The sequence below is a fragment of the Rhinolophus sinicus genome, linkage group LG18 (assembly GCF_036562045.2).
Source record: "Rhinolophus sinicus isolate RSC01 linkage group LG18, ASM3656204v1, whole genome shotgun sequence".
Classification (NCBI taxonomy): domain Eukaryota; kingdom Metazoa; phylum Chordata; class Mammalia; order Chiroptera; family Rhinolophidae; genus Rhinolophus; species Rhinolophus sinicus.
The window spans coordinates 14,412,825-14,426,217 of record NC_133767.1 but is presented as its reverse complement, the minus strand read 5'-3'; the positions used below and the strand labels follow the sequence as shown (position 1 = coordinate 14,426,217).

At 62.3% G+C, this 13,393-nt stretch overlaps 2 protein-coding genes across 2 annotated transcripts; both read left to right on the top strand.

Moving 5' to 3' along the window:
• Positions 1-32: 32 nt before the first annotated feature.
• TEDC2 (tubulin epsilon and delta complex 2) lies at positions 33-4,331 on the top strand. Its single transcript, XM_019713058.2, has 10 exons — positions 33-116; positions 211-309; positions 538-605; positions 725-1,094; positions 1,556-1,609; positions 2,245-2,338; positions 2,500-2,611; positions 2,695-2,796; positions 3,248-3,438; positions 3,772-4,331. Exons 1-10 carry the CDS (start codon positions 91-93, stop codon positions 3,904-3,906), a joined length of 1,251 nt encoding a protein of 416 aa, XP_019568617.2. The 5' UTR covers positions 33-90; the 3' UTR covers positions 3,907-4,331.
• A 3,356-nt stretch (positions 4,332-7,687) lies between these two features.
• NTN3 (netrin 3) lies at positions 7,688-13,393 on the top strand. The gene is made up of 6 exons (XM_074322538.1): positions 7,688-10,817; positions 10,889-11,077; positions 11,168-11,317; positions 11,438-11,488; positions 11,613-11,687; positions 12,009-13,393. Exons 1-6 carry the CDS (start codon positions 9,890-9,892, stop codon positions 12,356-12,358), a joined length of 1,743 nt encoding a protein of 580 aa, XP_074178639.1. The 5' UTR covers positions 7,688-9,889; the 3' UTR covers positions 12,359-13,393.

Sequence of the window (13,393 nt, the reverse complement as noted above, 5' to 3'; positions counted from 1 at the left end):
GTAACCCGGCCGGAAGGGGTGGTCGTATAGCCCGGAAGGGGCGGGGCTTTCCCGAGGCGGCAAATTGTTTGAGAAGCAGCTACAGCCGTCATGCTACCTGCTGGCTGCTCGCGCCGGTAAGGCCCTAGTGGCGGAGGGGGCGGGGGCAGGAGCGAGCGCGTCCGGAGGGACGCTGGCCCGGCTGCTGAGCCCCCGATGCGTCCCTCCCAGGCTTGTGGCCGAGCTGCAGGACGCCCTGGACGACTGCGCCGAGCGGCAGCGGCAGCTGGAGCAGAGCATGCGCGTCTCCCGGCGGCTGCTGCGGGCCTGGTACGCGGACCCCAGGACCACCCGGCTAGACCTCCCTCGGGCCCTCAGAACCCCTGTCAGAGCTCCCAGGCCCAGCGCCCACTTCCGAGTTGCCGGTTTTCGGTGCTCCCCCTTTCCCTGCAGGCTGTGAGACTAGGGAATGTGCTCCGAGGCCAGGCGGCCCGGTGGGGTCTGGTGGGCCTGGGCCCTGCCTCCTGGCTGTACCAAGGCTGTCCTGTGTCTTCGCAGGGAACCAGCTGAAACTCCAGCTCCGGAGCCAACCCCAGGGCCAGAAACTAATGAAGAGGCCTCTCCAGGTAAACCTCAGCCACCTACCTCCAGGTGCTGCCCCTGGCATGTCTCCTGGCAGGCAGTGGTGAGGAACCCCTCCTGGGGCACAGTGGAGAAAGACCACTACATGTCTCGACTTTCACAGTTTGCACACCCAGCCCCCAAGACCTCAGGGAGCTGGAGCTTCTGACCCAGGCACTGGAGAAAGCTGTACGGGTGCGAAAAGGCATCTCTAAGGCTGGAGGAAAAGACAAGGCTGCGTCCATTGCCACTTCTGCTAACACAGCCTCTGCCCCATCCTCGGCCTCAGAAGAAACAAAATCCTCCAGGGGTGTCTGCAAAACCACGGTGCCTGCCAAGGGCCTCCCTAAGCGCAGGCTTCGGTCAGTGGAAGAACAGACCTGGGTGCGGAGAGGAGCCCCAGCCTCCAAGCCTGGACCAGGCCTCAGGGACCAACAAATAGCTCCATTGGCGGCTCCTCAGGCCCCAAAAGCTTTCACACTCAAGGAGAACGGGTAGGTTTCCCTAACCCTCACTTGAGGAACCCCTGTCTACCTGATCAGACCCTGGCCAATAGCTGGGGTCTGGGGTTTGTGGTGACAGGGAGGGCAGGGCATTGAGCTGGATGTGGGTTCCTGGGTGCCACTCCATGAGACCCATGCCCTGGAGCTGGCAGAATGAAACAGCTGCCTGTGAAGGTGCCGGATTTGACAGTTAGAACCTGTCCCACTCTCCTCTCTGGCTGTCCAGTGCCCTATTTTCTTATCCATCCAGCCTAGGGGCTCCAAACGGGCTCTATTCGTAATATTCTCTCTTCTCTCTGCCAGGGCAGACCTGGACCGGGCTGGCTGCTCTGGAAGCTCTGTTGGGGGGGGTGGGGGAGTGAACCTCACTCCTGATTGGCCTCTGAGCAGGGAGCGGGGTCTGCAGCCCTGGGATGAGGTGAGGCTGCTCTGAGCACTGGCTTCCCTGACAGGACCCAGCTGCGGCTGCCCATGGCATTCAGGAAGGCGGTTTCCCAGAACTCCCGGTAAGGCTGAGTGTTTTGGCTGGGTGGGGGCAGAAGGGAGTCCAGGGGAGTGTAGAAAGCAGGGACGCCAAGGCTTCCCACCAGCTCAGGCCTATGTTGGTAAGACTTTTCCAGCAGGTTCTGCTTTCTTTGCTGGATGGAGAAACTACATTAAGAGAGTCTGCAAAGCTCTGCAATAGTCACCTTAGACTCAGTGGGTTTTGAGGCCACCAGCTCAGCTTACAACCTGCAAGACTTTGAGCAAGGCACTTGGTGTCTTTAAGTCCCAATTGACACATTGGGCCTTCCATGTGGAGGTGACGGTAATAATATGAGCTTAGTAGAGATATTTACACTGCCTGGTACAGAGCCAGCACCCAGAGCTCTTACCAGTTATCACAGTGACCAGTCACTGCCTGTCCCTCTCCCCTTCTTCCTCAAATTCTTTCCTAATATTCCCCACAGTGAGTCAGCTCTATGGATAGTGTCCTCTCAGTTCCCCGAGGCCTCCCAAGGCCCCTCCTGGCACTCAGCAGCACCAGACACTCCAGGCTGGGGCCCCTACCCTGGCCCTTGCCTATTTCCCAAGGTCCAGCCCAGTTGGCTGGAATAATGGTCCCTCTCTGGTTCCTGGGGTGCCCATGTGTGCATCCTAGCCTGTGGGCCCAGCTCCGCTCTGCACAGACCAGTGACTCTGCGGATGCCTCTACAGCCTGCAAAACCCAATTCCTCCAGAAAATGCAGGCAACTGTATCCTTGCTGAGCTTGCTGGAGTGGGGAATGTGGTATCTGGCTCTAAACCTGGTGAGATTGGGGAGCAACTCCTGGAAGGCCCAGAACCACTCCCAGACTCCATCCTTGGGGAAGGGGAGGGGCCTGACCACAGCGGAGTTTCCCTGACCCGTGTCCAGTCAGGCAGGCCCGGCTCTGGGCTCAGTGCTGCAGAGGTGGAGGCAGAGGTAGGGAGCCTGTGGAACGCCTGCTCACGGCTGAGACAGCGAATGGAGGAAGAGCTCGCAGCAGGTAATGGGCCCTGATACAGGTCTCAGATTGGGGGGGACTGCAGGACTGGCATGGACCCAGCCTGCCCTCCCTGCCTATTATAGACGTCACGGACTGGAGGCAGGAGTACCGCTGCCTGCTCACCCTGGAGGGGCTGGAGGCCATTGTGGGGCAGTGTCTCCACAGGCTGCAGGAGCTTCGGGCAGGTGAGATCCTCCCCCACCCCCAGCTGTCCTGAACTCTCATGGGGGGGTCAAGGTCCTCTACCCACAGGGCAGCGTTGAGATTTGAACAACAACCCAGGAGCAGAGGCAGGCACGCCCTTCCACCACATCACCACACTGTGTTCTGAGTTCTCCCCATTTGTGCTGTGTGACAGCTCAGTTGGGACAGCTCCCCCACCCCATTCCCTTTCCAGGCATACAGAGCCCCACCACTCTAAGTGGTTTGCTTATTAATCCGTTCATTGAAAAGGTGGCCTGTGAGAATCAGAGCGGTACTGGCAGGTGACTCTCCTGGCCTTGCAAGAGATGGTTGTTTGTGGACAGTAGGGCTTCATCCAGGAGGCAAAGGGAGACTTTGCACCACCTTAGAGGGAGAGTGGGGACGAGGTGCCTAGCTGCCACCCCATGAGGCCATATCCCCCTGTCCTCTCAGTGGTGGTGGAACAGCAGCTGGAGCTGTGGCCTGAGAAGAGACTCCCTAGGACCTCATTGTCCTGTGGAGGAGGAGCAGACCCCATCTGGAGCCCCCAACTGCTTCTCTACTCCAGCACCCAGGAGCTGCAGACCCTGGCAGCCCTCAGGCTTCGAGTGGCCATGCTGGACCAGCAGATCCACCTGGAAAAGGTATTTCCAGAGTAAGGGGTAGGGAATAGATCACTGGGTGCCAGGGAAGTGTGGGCTGTGGGGAAGACTCAAGGTCCGGAGCCTCGTGAAGTCTCAAGAGCCTGTCTGTGCTACTCCCCAGAGGACCCCCCAGGAGGATGGGAGCCTCTGAGCCTGGCACATGCCAGCACTGGCCAGGCCCAGGGACAGCAGGAGAGAGCTGGGGGATTTGGGAGGACAGGCTGCAGCATGGTGCCTCCAAGCCTGCCTTAGAATTGCCCCCCACCCTGGGCCCACCTGTGGGGGCCCTGGGCTAACTGCCTGGGACAAGGCCCCCCTTCAATGTCCCTCCAGGTCCTGATGGCCGAACTCCTCCCCCTGGTGAGCACGCAGGAGCCACTGGGGTTGTGCCGGGCTGTGCACAGCCTGCTCTGCGAGGGAGGGGAGCGCTTCCTCACCATCCTGCGGGATGAACCTGCTGACAGCTGAGCCCTTCCTGCGGCCAGCCCCACTCCCTCCCAGACCTCAGGATCCTGGAGAGGGCAAGCTGGTTCTGATCCCGACTGTTGGGGAGAGCACCCCTTCTCTGGTCGAAGTTAAGTGACCAGGGATGGAGGGGATTTTCACAGGTTTGGTGGGACTGGGCCAAGATGCCCGTGGCACCCTGGGAAGCCCGGTTTCCCAGGTGGGGCAGGGACAGCCCCCTGGCTCTTTCTGAGGAACGAGGGCCCTTCTCACAGCTGCTAAACCTGGTCAGGGTTTGGCTTGGCCTTCCACAGGCTTGGGGAGACCAGAGGCTTGTGAGGGGCCTTTTCTTAGCTGTTTGCTCTTTCTTCAGACTTAAAAGCCACTGTGTGACATTAAAACTACTTTAGAAAGTATATGCATTTAAATCATACCAACGTGGGACTTGGTGCATGTTTGTTTTGTTTTGTGTTTTTGCCTACCGAGCATCCCCGCCCGGTGCCTAGATCTGTACTGGGCTCATTGGAAGACACAAAAGCCTCAGGCCTGTATCAGAATACGCTGGCACTGTGTGCCCACCTCTTCCTCGGCCATTGCTGTGGCTGGTGTGGGCCCCCCAGCAGAGAACGCCCTTTATCCATCACCCCTCACCTGCACCACTGTCTCTTCTAGGGCTCCTACCTGCACTGTTGAAGGAGTCAGTGCTTTAGAAGGCAGAAAAGTATGGATGTCAAGGTCACGGCCTCTGGGTTTACACCAGTCACAGCTTTGGGTTTACACTGACTTATTTGCTGCTATGGGACTTCCAGCAAAATTCTTAAGGGCTCTGAACCTCAATTGCCAGTGTTGACCCCAGTGTTATACTGGGGGTAGTGGTTATTATTAGCCTTGGGGCTAGGGTCAAGATGAATACGATTAGAGATGCTTCACAGCACTGGGCCCTGGTGAGGCCTGGGAGGCTGTGGCATTCTTTAAATGAACTTTCACTGAGCACCTACCAAGCACAATGCCCAGAGCTGGGCACTGACCCTTAGTGTGGGCAGTAACTACAAGACGGAATAACACCAGGCTCTGCCCCGAGGGACCTAGGCCCAGGAGGCAGGTAACTCCTGGAGGCCAGGTTTTCTGAGAGCCAGATGAAGTGTCTCAGGTATGAGGGATGAACTGGGTGATGTAGAAACAGCCTCAGGGTGGCTCCAGGTCCCCTGCAGGAGGCCCTACCTGTAAAGGGCCCATAGTCCAGCAGGCTAGAAACCTTGGACATGGAATCATGGGTCCTGAGGGCTGCTGGGGACCAGATGGCAAAGTAGAAAAGGAAGAACCAGGGACCTCATTGCAGTGAGGGGCCTTCAGGGAGTGGAACAGCTTTGTCCATTGTCCAGAACAGGAAATGCAGAGAGGGGGAGCCTGAAGGACAGCCCCCCCAACCCCCACTCCTAGCTACTCCATTGCTGTCTCCAGAGCTTCTTACTGCCCAGGTGCTTAGATCTTGAGGAACCCTTAATCCTTAGGGTGAATCCCACCACCATCCTGTTACTGGCCACCCCAAATTTCCATAGCAGGTGGTCACCAGAATTATTTCATCTACTGATTCACTTGGTTTATTGTGCATATTCCCTACTGGACCTTTGCCTCACAAGGGCAAGCGTGCTGTCCACCTAGATCTCTAGTCAGGCCCAGATGGGCGCCCAAAGACCCACCTACCCTGGGCTAGTCCTCGGCACCGGTGGTGTCCCACGGACCGTTGGGGCCTGGGCCTTCTTGGGCAGGGATAGCATGAGGGAGGTCTGGGTAGCCCCCAACACGAGGCGCTCAGCGCAGGAAAGGGAGACCCCCTTCACATTAGCGCCTGCCCACCCCATTCCACGGCCAACTCCTCCCTTCTCGCCGTCTGGGTAGCTTCACCACACCCCCGGCCAATCTGCTCTGACATGACGCACAAGAGTGGGCGGGTTGCGTGTTCTGCACCGGGAGTCCCTGCCCGCGGCGCCCCCCGAGCCAGGCGCGGTGCACGCGTTGCTCTTGATCCCCGGCCGCGCGAGAGGCTTGTAGCCACGCTGCGTCAGGCCCTTCCGCGCTGTGGCTTTGTTGGTTGGCGCCACCGCCCAGGCCATCAACTTCTGGCTGCGCAGACGGCGCCTGGACCTGGCGCAGGGCGCATAGCTGGGCCGCCTTCGGCGCGGGCCTCCGGCTCCTTGCTGCCGCTTTCCTGTGCTGCTCCGCACCGTAGCGACGGTGGCAGAGGACCGGGCGTGGGGTTCGGTGGGAGCCGGGACCGCCCTGAGCCCGCGCGGGAGGCCACCTCCCCAGCGAGGTCGCAGTAAGCCGGGCTCCTCCTTCCTGCGGACCTCGCCCAGGCCAGGCGGGCTCAGTGCACGCAGATCGCGGAAGCCCCCCTCCCCAAACCGTTCTTTTCCGAACCTTTGGGAGGCCCGGGCGGAGGAGGGGTCGACGAGACTGTCCCCTCCTCCGATAGGCTCTCCCCGTCGTGCACCCCTCTTCCGCCCAATGTTGCCTTTCAGCGTTTCGCTTGGCTCAGAGCTGGAGCGGGCCTGGCTGAGCGCGGGGCAGGCGGGCGTCTGCGCGCGGCACGGGGGCCCTGCTGGGTGTGCAGGGCTCCAGCGAGCCGTGGACTCTGCGTGGCCACCCTCCTCGGAGCGAGGAGCAGCGTGCTGTGCCCCCGTTCCGCATCCGTCTGTGTTCCCCATTGGGTTGGAAGCTCCTCGAGGCATAATAGGAGCTCAATAAATAAATGTGCAATAGGCGAACAAGGGGTGGCTTGCGGGGACAGTAGGTCCTGGGCTAGCGGGGAGTGTTTCATCAGTCAGCCTTTTAAGGGAAAGACCCCAGCCTCCTGAGGCCTCCGACGGTCAGGACCCCTCAGTCTCTTCCCCAGATAAGGACCACGCATGCTTCCAAGCCAGCAGCTATAGACAGGAGTGGGGGGGGGGGTAGAGAAAGGGGGGACAGTGCAGCGGCCTAAGCAGTTATAGAAGGGGGCAGGGAGGCGGAGCCTCTTCTAAGGTGCCAGGAGGGGGCAGGGCCAGCCAAGAGGTGGGAGGTGTGAGAGGCCCCAGTCAGGGGCTGGGGACAGGTGGCCAAGCCCCCTAGGAGCAATGTGCCTGGGCTGGGGCTATGGGGAAGGCCTCCCCCGCACTCCCATCATGCCATCTGCCAGGGCTGCCCTGGGGGACAGAAGAGAATGTGTGTAAAAGGCAATTCCAGGGAAGAGGCAGGCCGCCTGCAGCCTCCTCCCTGGGGAGCTGGTGGTGCAAGGGGCCCAAGGCTGACCCCCATGAACGCCCACAGCAGGGTGAGCCCCTGGGGGCCTCCTTCCACCCACACCGGAAGCCACCAGATGTTCTGCAGACCCTAGCCCCCACTTACAAAGAGGCTGGGCTGCAGACAAAGCCTCCAAGCTGACAAGGAGGGGAGAGGCTGCTCCCCCTGCTCCTTCCCTACTGGCAGGAGTCCTGAAGTCCAGACAACCAGGGTTTCCTTGGAGGCTTCTCTCAGACCCTGTGGAAAACCTCGTGTTGGGCCTGGGCATTGTTCCACACTGGCCAGCTGATCACCTCCTTATTTCTAATGGTCCCAGAAGGATCTATGGCAGCATCCATTCTCCCACCAGGGTTCTTCCCATCCCAGGTAGTATTTGAGGGGCCGTGACCAGAAAGGCCTTGAAGAGGTTGGTTGGGAAGGTGCTGTTTCTGAACTTGACGCATCCCAAAGCAGAGTCTGTGCCCTGCCCGCATCCTCATTCATGCACCATGCACAGCTGTTTGTCTGTCGTAAGGGGCACTTTCTCTTTATCAGGAAGTTGAGGGACTGGCTGTGGGGCACCCGCTTTGTGAGGGAGGAGGGACCCACGGCCTTCCTGCTGCTGCCAGAGGTGGCCCTCCTGGCTCAGGCGTCCCTAAATGTCCCAGCACCTCATCAGTGCCTCCCCCCACCCCCATGTATTTGTACCAGTCAGGCCTAGGAAAGGGCCTGACCAGAGGATGTGTCACTCCAAGTCACCCCTCACCCTGTCTTCCTGCTTCTCCCCCAAGGTCAAGCCCTCCTGCTCCCTCTTCTCCTTCGGTTTCCCCTGGGAGGTTCCAGTTTCTGCCCCTCCTCTCCTAAACAGCACAAGGATTCGGCTTCTTTTCTCTGCACCTTCCCAACCACCCTCTTCAAGGCCGTTCTGGTCACTATGCTCTCCTTGTGGATCCTTGCAGCATCTCAGGCCCAGCAGAGGGTGGCAGCTCCACTTACACGGACATACATACACACATGGCACTCTTCACCAGCTGCAGGGCCGGGTTTGGAGTCAGCCTTCTAGCTGAAACTCCAGGCCTCAGAGCTGTCCCAGGTGTTCCCCTGTGCCCTGCCCCCACTGCATGGGTCCAACCCTTCCTGGGATGCTTCCCTCCCCACTCTGTGAAGAGCCTCAAGGTGGTTGGGAAGGGGTCTTTCTGTCCAGAGTGATTCCTGGCCCCCTTGGCTCAGGCCACTTTCAGCTGCAGCCGCCCCATTCCCAGCTAGTATCTAGGCTATCCAGCTGGGCTTCTGCCTCAATTTCCCTGCTCCAACATGCTGGTGTGTGGGTCAGGCTCAGGGGTTCTGACACTGAACCATCTGTCACCAGGCCATCCCCATGGATCAAACCCCACTCCCTACTTCTCCACAGGTGACCAAGCCCCGGAACCCCAAGGGGCCCTGCCACCTAGTGTACTGTATTCACCCCCACACACACATGCACATACACACTCACAGCTTCTGCTTCCTCCCTGCCAGGTCCGAGGGCTGAGCCTATCATGGTATTGCAGCTAGACACTCAGAGACCCTGGGACAAGCATTTGGGGATGCCAGGCTCATCCCTTAGGTGAGCTCAGGCCAGTCCCAGAGGTGCAGTCCTTCCTGAACATAAGGCAGAAGGGACTCAAGTCTGCTCATCAATCCCCACCCCCACCCCCACAATTTTCCAAGGTTGAATAACAGGCACGTGACCAAAGAGGAAACTGAGGCTCAGGCAGGTTAAGGAATCTGAACCACATAGGTGGAAATTGGAGCAGCTTGGATTCAAAATCAGACTTGGTCCCAATCCTGGGTTCTTTCTACTAGAGCAGACGGCTGCCTTGGGGACACCCTACAACCACCAACACAGTTTTGTCTCCCCTTCCCTGTATAAGCCCTGTACAGACATCTGGAGGCATCTGGCCCCAGCTTTCAGACCCCTGGCTCGCCTCCCTGATGGGCCTGAAGGAGGAGGACGCCAGACCCCCGCCCAGAACGTGGCACAGCCCCAGGAGCAGTCAAGGCCTGGCTGCGGGCCGGGGACCCTGCTGGGTGGTCTCCCACGGGCTGCGTGGCTGAGCCGCCCCCTCCAGACCCCTCCCGCCACGCATTCCTGGATCCCCGGCCCCTCCCCCGGCTCCCGGGCCTCCCAGCCCCTTCCCTCGCTGGCCCAGCCAGTGTCTGAATCTGCTTCTGATTCCGGCTGGGCGGACGAGGCCCCCTCCCCTCCCCTGCCTCCTTCCCAGCCCCAGCAGCCCCGCCCCCGGCTGGGCCCAGGCTTGCGCCTGCTGCGCCCCCCACCCCCTCCTGGCACAGCTCGCCCGCCCTCGCTGCAGCCGAGAGGAGGCGGCGGCCCGGGCGCCCCTGGCCCCGCCCGCCCTCGGTCCTTCCCGGGAGGCCGGGAGACCTGCTCCACCCGGCCCTCGGTGGGTGAGTGCGAGCGGCGGGCGGCGGGTGGAGCCTCCGCGGGCGGAGGCGCCGGGAGCGGGGACGACGCCTGTCATCGCTCCAGGCCCAGCGGGAGGACGCGCCAATATCCCCGCTGCTGCGCTTGGCCCGGGGCGTGCCTGCGGCTGCTCCCACCTCTGGGCCCCGGCTGGGGCCGCCTGGGGGCTGTGGTTGCTCGGCATTGCGGGCCGGCCGGCAGAGCCTCGGACCCGGGCTTTCTCCCAGCGAGGGCAGCGGCGTGGGGCCCTGGTCGGCTGGCTGACCCACAGCGGCTCCGGCCATGCCCTGCTGGCCCTGGGGGCTGCTGCTGACCGCTGGCACGCTCTCGGCCGCGCTGAGCCCCCGGCCGCCAGCGCCCGCCGACCCCTGCCATGACGAGGGGGGCGCGCCCCGCGGCTGTGTGCCCGGCTTGGTGAACGCGGCCTTGGGCCGCGAAGTGCTGGCGTCCAGCACGTGCGGACGGCCGCCCACGCGGGCCTGTGACGCCTCGGACCCGCGGCGGGCACACCCAGCGGCCCTCCTGACCTCTGCAGGGGGCACTGCAAACCCTGTGTGCTGGCATTCGGACTGGCTGACGCAGGTGCCCCTCAACGTGACCCTCACAGTACCCCTGGGCAAGGCTTTTGAGCTGGTGTTCGTGAGCTTGCGCTTCTGCTCCACGCCTCCCACCTCCGTGGCACTGCTCAAGTCGCAGGATCACGGCCGCAGCTGGGCCCCACTGGGCTTCTTCTCCTCCCACTGTGGCCTGGACTATGGCCGCCAGCCTGCCCCTGCAGATGGCCCAGCTGGCCCAGGGCCTGAAGCCCTGTGCTTCCCTGAGCCCCAGGCCCAGCCTGATGGTGGCGGCCTTCTGGCCTTCAGTGTGCAGGACAGCAGCCCGCCTGGCCTAGATCTGGACAGCAGCCCGGTGCTCCAAGACTGGGTGACCGCCACAGACATTCGAGTAGTGCTCACAAGGCCTGCCATGCTGGGGGACACCAGGGACACTCCAGCCTTGGTCCCTTACTCTTACTCAGCCACTGAGCTTCAGGTGGGCGGGCGCTGCAAGTGCAATGGGCATTCCTCGCGGTGCTTGCTGGACACCCAGGGCCACCTGATCTGCGACTGCCGGCATGGCACCGAGGGCCCTGACTGTGGCCGCTGCAAGCCCTTCTACTGCGACAGGCCATGGCAGCGGGCCACGGCCCGGGAAGCCCACGCCTGCCTTGGTGAGGTCTTGGAGGGTGGCCTGGGGATCTTGGACCCAGCCAGCCTGCTCCTGACCCATCCCTTCCTGCAGCTTGCTCCTGCAATGGCCATGCCCGGCGCTGTCGCTTCAACATGGAGCTGTACCGACTGTCGGGTCGCCGCAGTGGCGGTGTCTGCCTCAACTGCCGGCACAATACTGCAGGCCGCCACTGCCACTACTGCCGGGAGGGCTTCTATCGAGACCCAGGTCGTGCACCAAGTGACCGCCGCGCTTGCAGGGGTGAGCGTGCCACCAGTCCCCTGAACACCCTCACACTCTGGTTTCCCATATCTCCATATGGGTTTCTTACCATCCCACCTTTGTCTTCAGCCTGTGACTGTCACCCTGTTGGCGCTGCCGGCAAAACCTGCAACCAGACCACAGGCCAGTGTCCCTGCAAGGATGGAGTCACCGGTCTCACCTGCAATCGCTGTGCCCCTGGCTTCCAGCAGAGCCGCTCTCCGGTGGCACCCTGCGTTAGTGAGTGACCCTGGCCTGCTTAGGCCACCCCAGCTCCTTGCTGCTCCCCTACCTGTTCCTAAGCCCTGCAGATCCCCATGTACCCCTCAAATGCAGGCCATTCTCCCACCTTCTCTCCAGAGACCCCGGTCCCTGGACCTACTGAGGACAGCAGCCCTGTGGAGCCCCAGGGTAAGTGGACACAAATCAGGGTCCCAGAATGGCATGTCCGTGGGAGGCAGGGAGCTATGGATTTAAGGAGGGAAGGAGGTGGGTATCTATGCCAGCTTCCCCCCTACCCTTCCCCATCTCCCAGATTGCGACTTGCACTGCAAACCCACCCGTGGCAGCTACCGCATCAGCCTGAAGAAGTTTTGCAGGAAGGACTATGGTAGGCAGCCCTCAGGCCTCCTGCCCCCAATCTTTTCACCTTGCACTTCCCACTTTCCCTTAGGATACCCTGACCCTTGTTGGGCCCCAAGCCCATCCCACATCTCTCAGGTCCACCACTGCCGCTGGCCCCGCCCCGTCACCCCCCGGTGGCCTGTGTCCCCCTCTGCGGTGAGTGTTCTGTCTGTGCCCCGCCCTCGGGTCCAGTGCGTGTCCCCTGTGCCCCTCTTCTGTCCTCCCTCCCGGCCACGAACGACTAGTCTTCCTCCGCGCGGCTCGCCCCCTCCCAGCCTGACCCCGCCCCATCTCGTCTTCCCCGCAGCGGTGCAGGTGGCGGTGGGCGCGCGCGGCGAGGCGCGTGGCTCGTGGACGCGCTTCCCGGTGGCCGTGCTCGCCGTGTTCCGGAGCGGCGAGGAGCGTGCGCGGCGCGGGAGCAGCGCGCTGTGGGTGCCCGCGCGAGATGCGGCCTGCGGCTGCCCACGCCTATTGCCGGGGCGCAGATACCTGCTGCTGGGGGGCGGTCCAGGGACCGCGGTCGCGGATCCAGGGGGCCGAGGGCCCGGACTCAGCGCCGCCCGCGGGAGCCTCGTGCTGCCCTGGCGCGACGCGTGGACGCGACGCCTTCGGAGGCTGCAGCGGCGCGAGCGACGGGGGCGCTGCGGGGCGGCCTGAGCTCGCGGGCCGGGCTGGGGTCGGGCGGGGCGCTGCTCACACATCAAGGCGTGTGTTCAACCAGTGCATTCGCCTGCTGAGGAGTCTTTGCTCGTATCGCGCGCGTCGCCATTTAGGCCCTCGCCCAATCCTGCCAGGCGCCTCCCTCGGTGCTTTGCGCCCGTGCCCAGGAGGGGTGTGACGGACGCAGCGACACAGAAGGATGTGATAGCCCCAAAGACCTGCTTCAAGGCTTCCTTTGGCAGCTGTCATCCCAGAGGACTCCTTGGTCCCCCCCACCCTCGCTCTGTCTGCCCACTCCTAGAGGCACCGTGATGCCCCCAGAAGGCTGTGAACCTCCTTGTGGGGCCCAACATTTTGGGGCTCTGCGAACACCCCCAAGGGCCGCTGTGCCCTGCCTCCCCGTGATGTTGCGGAGCGCGTTCTCACCTTTCTAAGAGGCACTGTGACATACCCCAAACAGTTATGAACCCCCTTGCGAATCCAGGACACATCATAGGTCTGAGAACACGCCAAGGGCCTCTGTGATTCCACTCTCCACGAACTCTCTGATCCGCCAGAGAGCGCTATGACTCACCCATAGGCACTGTGGGCCACCACAGACGCGCGTAGACCCCCATGGGGCTCCGCGACACTGGTTTCCCCGCCCCCTGTCAGGACCCGCAGAGGGCGCTGTGACTTCTCTCCCCAAAAAGGACGGCGTCCTCTGGTCCCCATCTATACTGCCTGTCACCTATGCCTGCCCAGTCTCTGCCGATTGGGCGTCCGTGTCTCTGTCTCCGCTGCGTCTCTGCCTGTGTTCGGCTTCTTTCTTGGCCTACTGTGTCCCTGTCTCCGTGTCCATCCGGCTGTCTCTCTCGGCCTCCGCCTCGTGGCTCCTCCGCTGAGGTCTCGCCCGGAGGACCCTTAGCACCCCTTCTGATCCAGCTCGGGGCTGGACGTAGTGCCCACGCGGACGCGCGTTCCGTGGCCTACACGTAGCCCGGTGGGATGGGGATTCCGGCGGGCAGCCCTCCCGGCTCCCGATGCCCCCGG